At 48.6% G+C, this 12,939-nt stretch overlaps 2 protein-coding genes across 6 annotated transcripts in view; one reads left to right on the top strand and one right to left on the bottom strand.

Annotated features, from left to right (window-relative positions):
- Window positions 1–2,795, bottom strand: part of FAM184A (family with sequence similarity 184 member A) — a 49,314-nt gene extending 46,519 nt beyond the window's left edge. For all 3 annotated transcript variants that reach the window (XM_061556342.1, XM_061556344.1, XM_061556343.1), the window contains exon 1: window positions 2,132–2,795. In XM_061556342.1, coding sequence (XP_061412326.1) covers window positions 2,132–2,293 — 162 coding nt within the window. In that variant the 5' untranslated portion in view covers window positions 2,294–2,795. The remainder of the gene's footprint in view (window positions 1–2,131) is intronic.
- A 1,402-nt stretch (window positions 2,796–4,197) lies between these two features.
- ARHGAP19 (Rho GTPase activating protein 19) lies at window positions 4,198–12,740 on the top strand. 3 transcript variants are annotated; one of them, XM_061556340.1, is made up of 11 exons: window positions 4,198–4,280; window positions 4,744–5,006; window positions 5,816–5,899; window positions 6,233–6,442; window positions 7,031–7,257; window positions 7,361–7,447; window positions 7,561–7,626; window positions 9,084–9,365; window positions 9,888–10,046; window positions 10,645–10,728; window positions 11,799–12,740. In XM_061556340.1, the coding sequence occupies exons 1-11, from the start codon at window positions 4,216–4,218 to the stop codon at window positions 11,853–11,855; spliced, it is 1,584 nt and encodes a 527-aa protein (XP_061412324.1). In that variant the 5' UTR covers window positions 4,198–4,215; the 3' UTR covers window positions 11,856–12,740. The 3 variants fall into 3 exon arrangements, with proteins under 3 accessions (XP_061412324.1, XP_061412323.1, XP_061412325.1); XM_061556339.1 differs by having other exon boundaries at window positions 5,813–5,899; XM_061556341.1 differs by lacking the exon at window positions 9,084–9,365 and having other exon boundaries at window positions 5,813–5,899.
- Window positions 12,741–12,939: the final 199 nt, after the last annotated feature.

Here is a 12,939-nt window from a genome sequence, read left to right as displayed (position 1 = left end):
CGACACGGACAATTAGTAAACAAAACGTGGCCAATTCGTTACTAGTTCAGCACACTGATGTGTTGGAGAGCAAACCCACAACAACATTTACAATTCGAGTACGACGTTTCGCCGGTAATCAGCCTTAAGACCGCTTTTTTTTTAATACAAGGCTCTCTTTTAAAGCAGGATATGTTATAATCCTCTAATCTGCAATAAATGCACCTCTTCAGATTAAAACAATTATTAAGTGGTGATGCTGCTGCTGTGATGGCCTTGGTAAACAGCAGCACAAATCACAACATTCTCAACGAATTCGTCAACAACACATTGACTTTAAAAGGGATTTTTTAAAATCTGTATTTAAAATAGGCGAAGTTTTGGGTAATGGTTCTTCTTCGCAGCACATGAAAATTACGCAATTTACGTTGTGCCATGAAGAAGGGCAATTGCCTGAAACGTCCCCATTATATATGTTCTCCTTTATGGCAGTGTCATTGATGATGGTTTCTTCGTTGTAGTCTAAGTGACCTCCCTGCACTGCAGACTGAAGTTCTCCCTTCAACAGAGATGGGCCCTTCCCTTAATTGAGCGTCACCACCTATCACATCCTCACCACCTCCTCCTCACCTTCCCCCACCTGCGAATGGCCAAAACCACCTCCTTGGCTTCACCACCTTCTCAACCCCACCACCTCAACCACAGCATCTCCTCACCTTCAATCCGCATCACTCAATCTGCATCACCTCTTTGATCTCAACAATGTCTCGCTCTCACCACCTCGTCATCACCACTTCCTCATGTCCTCCACATCAACACGACCCTCTCACCGTCACCAACTCTTCCTCAAAATATCCTCATCATCGCCGTTTCCTCACCCCCACCTTTGCCCTCAACATATTCAAGTATTTACTCCAGTCTCCTCATCCTCACCACCAGCTCTCCACCCATCCCCAGCAATGCCACCATCAGCTGACCGCCTCTTCATCAATGCCACCACCAGCGACCTCACCACCATCAACATCTCCGCGTCCGACCGCTACCAACCTCTCACCACTACCACCAACCACTTCCGCTTTGTGAACACCACCTCCACTTTGTGAACACCACCTCCACTTTGTGAACACCACCTCCACTGTGTTACCACCACCTCCACTTTAACACCTCCACTTTGTGAACACCACCTGCACTTTGTTAACACCACCTGCACTTTCTGAACACCACCTGCACTTTCTGAACACCACCACTTTGTTAACGCCACCCCATCCACTTTGTGAACACCACCTTCACTTTGTGAACACCACCTCCACGTTGTTAACACCACCTCGACTTTGTGAATACCACGTCCACTTTGTGAACACCACCTCCACTTTGTGAACACCACCTCCACTTTGTGAACACCACCTCGACTTTGTGAATACCACGTCCACTTTGTGAACACCACCTCCACTTTGTGAACACCACCACTATGTTACCACCACCTCCAATTTGTTACCACCACCTCCACATTGTTAACACCACCACTTTGTTACCACCACCTCCACTTTGTGAACACCACCACCACTTTGTGAACACCACCACTTTGTGAACACCACCACTTTGTGAACACCACCACCACTTTGTGAACACCACCTCCACTTTAACACCATCTCCACGTTGTGAACACCACCTCCACGTTGTTAACACCATCTCCACTTTGTGAACACCACCTCCACGTTGTTAACACCACCACTTTGTGAACACCACCACCACTTTGTGAACACCACCTCCACTTTAACACCACCTCCACGTTGTTAACACCACCTCCACGTTGTTAACACCATCTCCACTTTGTGAACACCACCACCACTTTGTGAACACCACCTCCACTTTAACACCATCTCCACTTTGTGAACACCCCATCCACGTTGTGAACACCACCTCCACGTTGTTAACACCATCTCCACTTTGTGAACACCACCACCACTTTGTTAACACCATCTCCACCAACTCCTCACCACCACGACCATTAACACCACAAATCTCGCACCGTGACCACCACGTCCACCTCGACCTCACCATCTCCTCATTGTCCTCACCACCACCACCACCTCCTCACCACCACCTCCTCACCACCACCACCACCTCACCACCACCACCTCCAAGCCCTCACCTTGGTGAGCTGGGCGATCTTCTTGCTCATCTTGAGATGCATCTCCTGCCCGTACTCGAGGGAGGTCCCGGCGATTCGTGTCGACCCCGCTCCACCACCACCACCTCCTCCACCACCTCCTCCTCCACTGTTGTAATACTGCCAGCTCATGCCCGTTGCCATGGCGAGTTAATTAATAACCAAATGTAATGGCAGGATTTAATGTGAATTCCTTACGGCAATTACATCCGACAGTGACACTTATTTTGCGTAGCCACGCATTTACATTCGAGATGACGCTGGTTTTTGTTTATTTGCGATTGCTGAATTACCCTCGGCACGGCTAGAGCGAGCATGAACGTACGGGTAACATTACAAAATAAAAAAAAACACAACTTGAATAATTAACGAATGCCCCAGAGCTGTATTAATATTGACGTCCACGCAATCTGGACGCATGGACAGGCATCACTTTTTAGATGCCAAAGGCTGCTTCTTCTTCTTCCTACGCTGCCGGTGTTGACTCTACCCGCTGCACCGACGTTCTGCTTGTGCGGCTGCTGCTGCTGCTTCTAATTATTCTATGACCGTCTCCTAATGATGTTGCCACCGGTCAATGCTGCTGCTGCTACTCCCGCCGCAGCCGCCACTGATGCTGCCACTTTGCTTCTTAGCGCGGCCGCACGGACCTGGAAGCCCGAGTGGGCGGGGCCACGCGACGAGTGGGCGGGGCCACGCGACGAGTGGGCGGGGCCACGCGACGAGTGGGCGGGGCCATCGGCATTGGAGGTGGAGCCAGCGAGAAAGTAGGCGTGGCTATCACTCTAATGGGCGGGGCAAACAGTGAAGTTGGCGGGGCTAGTTGTAAAGTGGGCGGGGCTAGTTGTAAAGTGGGCGGGGCAAGTAATGAGGGGCGGGGCAAGCGGCGAGGGGGGGGGGGCGTGAAGACTCCTCCGCGTGTCGTTGCCATGGAGTTGCCATTAGCAACTGCACGCCGCTCGGTCGATGTTGTGGTGGCCGGGTGGTTGGCTTATCGTGATTCGTCAAACCTGTCCACGTGATGTACAATTCAAGACTCTGATTGGATGGTGTTTTACCCCCCCATCCTCAATCCACAGATAATAACAAGCTCAACACGATCGTCGTTAATATCACTGCCTTAAAATAAAATAAAAACATGAACAACAGGCGACGTGCCGATTAAATGGTCTTTCTTCATAGCACGTGTAGAGGCCAGAGATACAACTAAACTCCCCCCTCCCCCGCTGTTGCTATGATACCAATCGGCGGCCATCTTAGGTAGGGAGGCGGCGTCCATTTATAGTGGGGGTGCATGACGTCATTAACACGCGGATCGCGTCACAAAAATTCAACGTCGCCCCTAAGCAACATGGAGGCCGATATTGCACGCACCGCATTGACTTGGAAATGTTCATAGACTTAGCAATCCTCTTCTTGGTTCTTTCGGTAGTCACATAGAAGGGAAATAATAAAATAATGTTAATACTCGTAGGTTTTTTCGGTAGGTAAAAATAAATAATAAGATAATGATGGAAATAATAATAAAAATAAAATAATAAGTATTATTAAATAAAATAATAAATACTATTTTATGTCTATTATTATTTCTATCATTTTATTATTATTTATTTTTACCAACATGACTTTACCGAAAAAACCTAAGAGTATGAATCCTTGCAGTCACGAAAGCTTCAAATCTAGAATTAGTTATGTTAATTTGAGAAATTAACATGTTAATGTGAAAACACATTAAAATGTTAATCTATCTCATTAACATAGCCACACAACCACTCTCCAATCTACCATTAACATACTAATTTCTCACATTTCGCCAGTGGCTCCAATGATATTGGAGTCCTCCCCCGTATACGTAAACACAACAACAACAAAAACAACAACAACACAACAACAACAACACCACAACAAAAACAACAACAAAGGGGGCGGGAACCTTTTCTTTTGAAACAACCCGTTGAGCCTCGTGATTGGACGAGCGCCCGGCAATGCCGTTGCTTGCTCCCCCCGCCGACCAATCAGAGACGCGGCTTGGCCCTCGGTGACGTCACGCGGGCACGGGATTTGAAATGGGGAGGGGGGTGGGAAGAAAGAAAATCATGGACGCCACGGAGAGGCGGCCGCTGACGAGGAGGTAACACGCAACTCCTCTCTTTATCTCTCTCTCTCTGCCTCCTTGGGTGTGATGGCCACTCTTTAGACACCGCTTGCTTCTCGTGCCGTCATAAACTCGGTTGTTTATCGCCGACGTGGAGGTGTTGCGTGGCCGTGCGTCAAACGGTGGTCGTGGAAGTTTGGTGGCGATGGGGAGGGCCCTTAAATGAAGAGAGATGCGGAGAGACGTGGAAACTCCACGGACACGTTCACTACTTGTTGTACGTGGTGAGATAAACACCCAAGACGGTGAGCCAGATCGTCAATGCATCCGTGCCAAACCCGCGATGACCAGCGTGGTGAAGTATGACAGTAGATTGACGAAGTGGCTGTACGCGTACGCTTCTAAATCAAATTGTAAACAAATAATAACCTGAGCTTTAAAGTTGCAGTTTGAGTGATGTTGCCGGCCACTCTTGCCTCCCCCCCCCCCCTCCGTGCAGTAACATCGTGATCAGCAACGAAGTGTCGGCTGGCGGGAGCCGTCCGTCAGGGCACGTCGTGGTCTCCAACCCCGACTTCTTCGTGGAGAAACTTCGCCACGAGTGGCCGGAGCGCTTCCAGGAGATGGTGGTGAGCGGCGTGACGCGGCACGTGGACCTGCCGGGCACGGAGCTGGCGCAGCTCATGGGGGACATGGATCCCCGGCTGCCCGGGAGCACGGCCACCGCGTTCCTGCGCTCGCTGCCCTTCCTGCGGAAGAAAGGTGCTGACACTCACCCAACCATCACACCACCCAACCCACCAGCAACCACCCACCCACCCACCAGCAGCAACCACCAGCAACCACCCACCCACCCACCAGCAACCACCCACCCACCAGCAACCACCCACCCACCCACCAGCAACCACCCACCCACCCACCAGCAACCACCCACCCACCCACCAGCAACCACCCACCCACCCACCAGCAACCACCCACCCACCCACCAGCAACCACCCACCCACCCACCAGCACCCACCCACCCACCCACCAGCAACCACCCACCCACCCATCAGCAACCACCCACCCACCCACCAGCAACCACCCACCACCAACCACCCACCACCACGAACGGCCAAGTACAGGCAGACCTTCGTGGGTTTAAAATGCTCACAAAAATATGAGCGAATGTAAACAGATGGCGGCGGGTGCGTATTCTCGCACCCGCCTGCTTGACAATGAAGGGGCATTCAGGATGGCGCAGGGCTTGCTTTACAAGTGCCGCTTTGACAAAGGCACCACGACCCTGAGTAGTGGCAGTTGGTACAATTGCTGGAGGGGTGAATCGTTCATTGCCATATACGTCTTAATGTAACCCCATTTTATGAATGTAAAGTACATTGCTGCATTTAATGTGATTTATTGTGTAATTGTTGACCAGGCTGAAATCTTCAGGTTGGTACTCTTGAGTGGCCTGGTTTAATCATGAATGATTGAAACCTATGTTTGAACCCATGATCGCAGCGTAGCTGGCAGGTGCTCCAATTCCAGAGTCATCTGGCCACCTTTGTGTCATTTCATTTTCCAAGCAGTGGAAAAGGGAGCGGTGTTTGGCGCTCCGCTGACGGAGGAGGGCATCGCCAGGATCTATCAGCTGATTGAATACCTCCATAAGAGTGAGTACTGCAAGCCACGGGGCCCCTAATCTCCATCATCTTCAGCATCATTCGAGCACTCAACACTCACTGCAGTCTCACACTTGCGCAGTTGAGCAGGGCTGAGGTGGCCAGGAGATGGCAGTAAAGAAAATGGGTTCATGAACCCCATCTGTGTTGATCTGAAGTGTACCCCCCATGTTTATGGGCATCACCTTTATGCAGTATGCCATCTTCCTCTGACTTACCGTCATCTTCCTGTCTGACAGCATCCAGTATCATTCTCTGTGCATTGCCTGATTTACTCGCATTTACAATCCTGCTCACACATGCGCGCGGGTGCACGTGCCACAGACCTCCACGTGGAGGGCTTGTTCCGTGTGTCCGGCAGCAGCCTGAGGCAGCAGGCGCTGCGGGACTTGCTGAACTCGGGCCGCGAGGTGGACCTGGACAACGCCATGTTCCACCCACAAGACGTGGCCTCTGTGCTCAAGGCCTTCCTGGGAGAGCTTCCTGAGCCGCTTCTCACTCACCGCCACTACAACGCACACCTCAAGATCAACGGTAGCACATGCCACACAATACCCCTTTTTCACTGCACATCCGAGCCGAGCCACTGCCAGACCCCCTCCCGGTATGGGTGAATTTCCAATGGCTATTTTCTGTGTCGAGCCAGAACCAAGCCATGATACATTTGAGTCTGACTCAGAGCCAAGCACGGGCAGGGGTGGGGCCAATCTCTTCGTTGCGCGTGAGATGAAGTCTGTGCACTGTGAGGATGCCGCATAACCGTGTCGCCGACATGTGGCTCGACTGGTTCATTGCATATGGGATCTGCAGCACGGCTCCAGCAGTATAAAATACTGGTACATCCTGAACCATACCGGGTTGACATGGCACAGCCCTCGTTCCGGCTCAATTCGGTTATACACTGGGATTTTTCATTTACTTTATTGACGAGGAAACCTCTTGCGTTGTGTATGGCCGAGCCAGGCCACAGCATCAATTTCTGAAGTGTCAAATGCTGCCAGTCCTCCATCCAGTCTGGTTAGAGGGCAGTCCTCCACAATATACGCATCCCATTCTGTACCTGTCCACATTCACAGTTTGGGCTATCCCTCACCTCTTCAACGGGTGCGTGCCTCATTTCAGAGCTGACGCTGTTTGACACGACGGGCAACAAGACTTCCGTGGTAGACAAGGAGAGGCAGCTGGAGGCGCTGCAGCTGCTGTTCCTACTGCTACCTTCGGCCAATCGTAATCTGCTGCGGCTGCTGCTCGATTTACTGCACCAGACGGCACGCCGGCAGGATACGAACAAGATGTCGGCCTTCAACCTCGCGCTAATGTTCTCCCCGCACATCCTGTGGCCTCGAAATGTAAGGGGTATTTGTTTGTGTGAAACTCCTTCCCAGGAACACTCAAAGCACTTTGAGATTTTATTTGACTTCACGCTTAATGATGGTATTTTTTTTGGTGCAGGTTACGGCAAACGATCTGCAGGAAAACATTGGGAAAATGAACAATGCAGTGGCGTTTATGATCAAGCACTCGCAAAAGTTGTTTAAGGTAAGGTTCGTGGCTCGGGCATTACAACCGTGAGCCATAATAAACAAGTGACTCCCAAGTCTGAATCGAAACTGTGCAAGGTGAATTACATGGATTGTTTATTCTTCTTCCAGGCACCAGCGTACATAAGAAAACAAGCGATGATATTTTTCCCAGATGCGTGTTACCATGAATCAAAGGTGAGCAGCAGCTATTAAATAGCAATTTCACTAACAGTTCCAATACTTCAAATATGCTAGTAGCTATTCACTTACCCCACGACGAGATGATTTCCGAATCTTGTCCGTCTCGTTTTTATATTGTCTGCTTTGTTCTATCTTGTTCACTCCAGTAGCCAAAACATTGTATTTGCATACATACTAAATAATACATTGTGTGGAAGAGTGTAAGAATCGTCTTTACATTACAATACATTTTTGATGTATATATTGTATACATGCAACTGCATCTTAAGATGCGATGAAGAGTGAGCATGTTTATTTTGTAGAGAGAGAAGTGTGCATAGGGCAGAGGAAAAGGGAAGGCCTTGAGTCTTGACTTGAATAGAGGGCAGGAAATAGGACAGAGGTGACACCATGGAGGATCTTGAAGATGGTGAGTGCGATCTTAAAGTTGCTCCAGGACTGAATTGGTAGCTTGTAGGGGGGTCAGAATACTGGGGGTGATGTGGTCTTGTTGACGGGCATGGGTGAGACGTTTAGCAGCGTTGGCATTTTTTTTTATCATCTGGAGTTTGGAGGTGAGGGATTTGGATAGGTTGTGGAGGAAGGCGTTTGAAAGTCAAGTCAGAATGGGATGAAGGCATGGATGAGGGTCTCCAATAGCAATTATGCTAAGGAAATTGTGGAAGCGAGAGCTGCTGTACAGATGGAGGTATGAAGTCCTGCAGTTAAGACGTGCAAATTCGATTTGCGATTGAGGGATCCGTGACAACTTCAGGGTTTTGTCCACTCTTTACTGAGTGGGATTTTTGCCAATCGGGAAAATATTTACCTGAAGAGTTAGAACCAAAGTTGAAACCGAATGAACGCAGGATGAGAGTGGACAGTTAGATTGGGTTCGTGATATCAGCGGCGATGGAGAGCTGAGAGTTGTCGGCTTAGAAATAATGGCCGATAAAAACATCTGAAGATCATTTTGCCAAGAGGGAGGAGATGAAATGGGAAGAACAGAGGGCCTAGTAATGGAGCGTGATGGAACACCAAAGCACAGAGTTTCTGAGAGGAAGACAGCCCTTGTAAATAAACTGAATGAGCAATTCAAGAGGAAAGATGACATAATTGTGCCATGAGATGCTTGGTGTCAAAATCATCATAAAGGTCTTGATGTAGGAGAATAACCTTAAGGTCTGAATAGAGAAGAAAACACGTAATTTAGCACACTAGGAGAGTTTCAGTAAAATGACTTCGATAGAAACTAGATCTGGAGACCAGGAAGACAGGTATTTGTACAAGATCAGAGAAGACTCACGTTAGATGTCCAACTTCCAAATGAGACATTACAGCTACGCAGCCTCAAGAGGGCAGCACTAGCCTGGCTCATGAACCCTTCCTGGAGAGCAAAGGCAGCCAGCTCACCACAGCCATGGCCACACACACCGTGGTGACAGGGAGCCGTGTTCGGGGCCCGCATGCAGGATCACTTGGAAGCAGCGGCAGCGGAGGACGAACCCCCCGTGGGGCCCAAGCGTGGCCGCCTCGTGTCGAGCTCGCTCGAGCCCACGGAGAACGTGCAGCGGCGCACGGACGAGGCGATCCGGGACCTCTTCCGGCACGTGCAAAACATGCCCGACAGCGCCAAGAAGAAGAAGGTCATCAAGCAGTTCAACAAGTACAGCAACGTCAGCACGCCCGTGACGGAGAACCAGGGGCGCAGCAAGAGGAGCACCCGCTCGCGCTCGTTCAGCGGCTTAATCAGGGTGCGCGGCTAAAGGGACGCGCACGCGCGCGATTGTCTATTTCACTCTGGAGCCGATGAATCGGAGTCAATGTTAATTACCACAGTCTTCAGGACTACAATTGAGTGGAATAAATTATTCCTTTTAGTTTACAGCTCTGTCAGTCTACTGCTGAAGGCCTCTCCCCCATGCTTTGTCGGTTGAGGGTCGTTTGTGACTACTTCACACACTGGCTCATAACGTAGTGCGCTAACCCCTGTGCCATCGCTCCACCCGGCACTCAATTTGTATATGTACAAAAGTAAATTTCCTGATTTGCCGAATCATTAATTTATTTGTTGGAAAAAATTGTAGATGTAATTGGCCTTGAGCATGCTAATTATAAATTTTATTGTCCAACTTGCCAGTTTTTCAAACCTTTTGTGGTCACGTATTAATACGCAGAAGGTATTTGAGTGAGACTGCAAACTGTAAGTCTAATAATGAGTGGCTCGGAACACTTAACTTACCCCGCAACTACTCGCGCACTTCCCTGTCGCACAGAGGAGGGTTCTGGGCGTGCAGTTTGGAACGGACAAGAACAGCGGTAACAGCGGTGGCAGTGGCGGCACCGTGACCCCTGGCTCAGAGCTGTCCCGCCGAGTTCCGTACAGCGGCGACATCACCCCGGGACGCACGCCGACTCCTCCGACCTCCGCTACGGTCTGAACGACAACCGTCATCTCTTCCCCACTGATCATGGAGGGCTTGTCCAGTGGCGCACTCGGGCTTGTCCAGTGGCGCACTCGGGCTAAACATTTTGGAGGGGGCAAATTGTGTTCCTACGAATAGTTAATATATGTGTATATATATACTAGTGGGGAAAAAAGGTTATTTTCCAATCAAATTTTAACATAGGTTTTGAGCTCGTATTATTTTAAGCTAATATCTATTCTAATTTTATTGTATTATGTTAAGACACATGGCAGGGAATAGAGCGATGTCACTGTGCTCAATTCACTTCTATGTTGATTCCGTGATGCTACCACAGGTTCAGGTGTGGCAGGTGAAAGCCCGTTGATGAGTTACAACTTTTGGGATACAATGGGATCGTTTCAGTTAGGCCCAGATACCACAGGGACTCGAGTTTTCTGACCCAGCAACCCCCTGCCCCAGTGCCAGCATCAAACCAGTTTGAGGTTCCCACTGGCCATGAAAAAACAAGGCATTGGTGGAACTGCTTTTCGCGCATATCTGGGTTTCCTGTGGCGCTGGATTGGGGAGGGGTTGAAAACAACTACCGTTGTTGTCCGTGCGGCAGGCGCAGCCGTGCACGGTGGCCGCACTCCGCGGGAGGCCCAAGCGACGCTCGCGCTCCACAGACGCGATCCACGAGGCTCGGCAGGTACCCACGCTCGAGCTGCTGGTCTACTCCTGAGCGCGTGGCACCCCCGTGTTTCCGCGGTCCTCGCATCTCTGCCCACGCCCACCTCCCCACCAGCCAGTGTACCCTGCTTACTTGCGGTGCTGCCGGTTGCCTCCGTCACCGTGGGAAAATCTATTGGGAAAAGTTGTGGTGGCACACCGTTGCTGTGAACTTTTAAAGTTTGTTAACGTGATTGCAAAGTGAATTTAGTGCAATGCATTCAGGGTGGTTTTTGGCTGTTAGTGCAATAAAGCTTTTTTGTTATTAAAATAAAAATCGTCCTTAAGTTTGCAGTTGTGCAGTGGATGTTTTGTTTCGTGTTATGTAATCACAAAATAACGCGTCAAATGTTATTTGGCCTATGAGCAAGTGGCCTGGAATTGCCTGATTGCGTCACACCACGGAAGCGAAGCCTCAATCGCTATTGGATGGGTAGTAAGCCTTGTAGGGGGCAGTGCAGCAATCGCCATTGTTTTGTACCCCCCACCATCAAGGTCAAGTATGGTCAAATAACCTTCACTTGCATAGTGGTAGAAGGCCCTCATCCAGTAATGGATGAACGGGATTGGATATTTGGTAAATTCCATGAGAATGCTTGCTCGATGGGAGTAAACAGCTACTCAGACAAAATATGCATAAATAGGAACAAAGTTTTGCAGATACATTCAATAATCCATTGCTATACTACCATGACCGTCTGCTTCAAGTCTAAAATCTACACCTGGTATTCCCAGTGAGTCCCTTCCTAGTACAAACTAGGCCGAAATCTGCTTGGCTTGATCAAGCATATTCAAGTTCATTTGGTGAAATAGCTTCGCTTGCAAAAAAACTACCACGATAGAGCATAGAAATAATAATTTCGCAAATTTTAGTCCGAATGGGGTTCTGCTACCATTGTGCATAGAAACTCAGTATTATCAACTGCCTGAAATGTTTATCCATGCATACTAAATGTAGTTGTATATTGTCAGTTGCTGTTTGTAGCAATTGACGTCACATTCTCAACCCTTCATTTCTTTACCCCCCCCACGCTACCCCCTCCCCTCCAGAGTGCGCCGGAGGTGCTGAATCTGCTCAACTCGCCGCTTATGGAGTCCTACATTTAGCAAGAGCCAAGTGGCACCAACGCCACCGCCCCTGCAGCTTGCCTATCGCTTTTGTGTTGAATTTCAGAAAATGCTTGTATCCCAATGTGAACATTTTTAACCTCTTCTCCAAAGTCAAAGACGTCTCTGATGCCATATTTATATATGCAATGCACTAATTTTAACCAGGGGGGTTCAAATGTTTTAATGCTTTGAGGTTATTCTTAAAAACAAAAGGTCACTAGATATTTACAACCACTAATTTCTTTATGCCGTTTGGGTTAAAAGTGAGTGTGGCAATCGCACACTTACCAGCTGTTGGGAGCGTACTGGAATTGATGGGTTGAGAAATGCGTCTCTCGAATCCAAGTTGTCATTCACTCCTGTTTGCAGTATTATTCCAGTGTTTGTGATAAATGCAAATCACTTGAATTTAGTGTGAAGGCAGTGGGGGTTGCATTTTTTCTTCGGAAAAGGTGAGGCTTGTGGATTTAGAGTAGAAGTCTTTATTAACATCTCGTATTTTATTCATCGCTACTGGGCTTAAAGGCCAAAGTTGTACTAATTGTTTACATGTTGTTTGCTGAGCCAGTGTGATGTGTCTTGAATTTATTTTGTATTTTTTTTTTCTCATTGGTGATCTACCATTGATCTACCTAGGGCCAGGGATTAGTTTTGTAAAGACCAAGATAGGAAAGGAGGATGCATTTTATAATCAAAAGGTCCGAGAGGACAACATATATGGTAGATTGCCAATAACATTATTTGCATGTACAGAATTTGCAGAGAATGTGCATAAACCCGTCAGTTACAAGTTATTTAAACCACTTCTGGAAATTAGGTCTCCAGAAGAGATTCATACAAAGTCTTGCCTTATATGCTCATTAATAAATGACAAGATTTGCATGTGCGTTTGCCATTCACTTATTGACACTTGTTGGCATCCACTCACTGAATGTTTGTCAAAGGTAGCAATAGCCTGCCCGGGTTAGGCTACTGCACATGGTCCCATATACAAACTTTTTTCCACATCATGCAAACTTCAGTCTCTACATCTCCGATTGATATTTTTCCAACTTGGTGACTGCAGAGGAGTAGAAAAATG

This window comes from Lethenteron reissneri, chromosome 22 (assembly GCF_015708825.2).
Source record: "Lethenteron reissneri isolate LAM-NWPU_2019-01 chromosome 22, ASM1570882v1, whole genome shotgun sequence".
Classification (NCBI taxonomy): Eukaryota; Metazoa; Chordata; class Hyperoartia; order Petromyzontiformes; family Petromyzontidae; genus Lethenteron; species Lethenteron reissneri.
The sequence above is the reverse complement of the archived record's forward strand: the minus strand, read 5'-3'. Positions and strand labels throughout refer to the sequence as shown.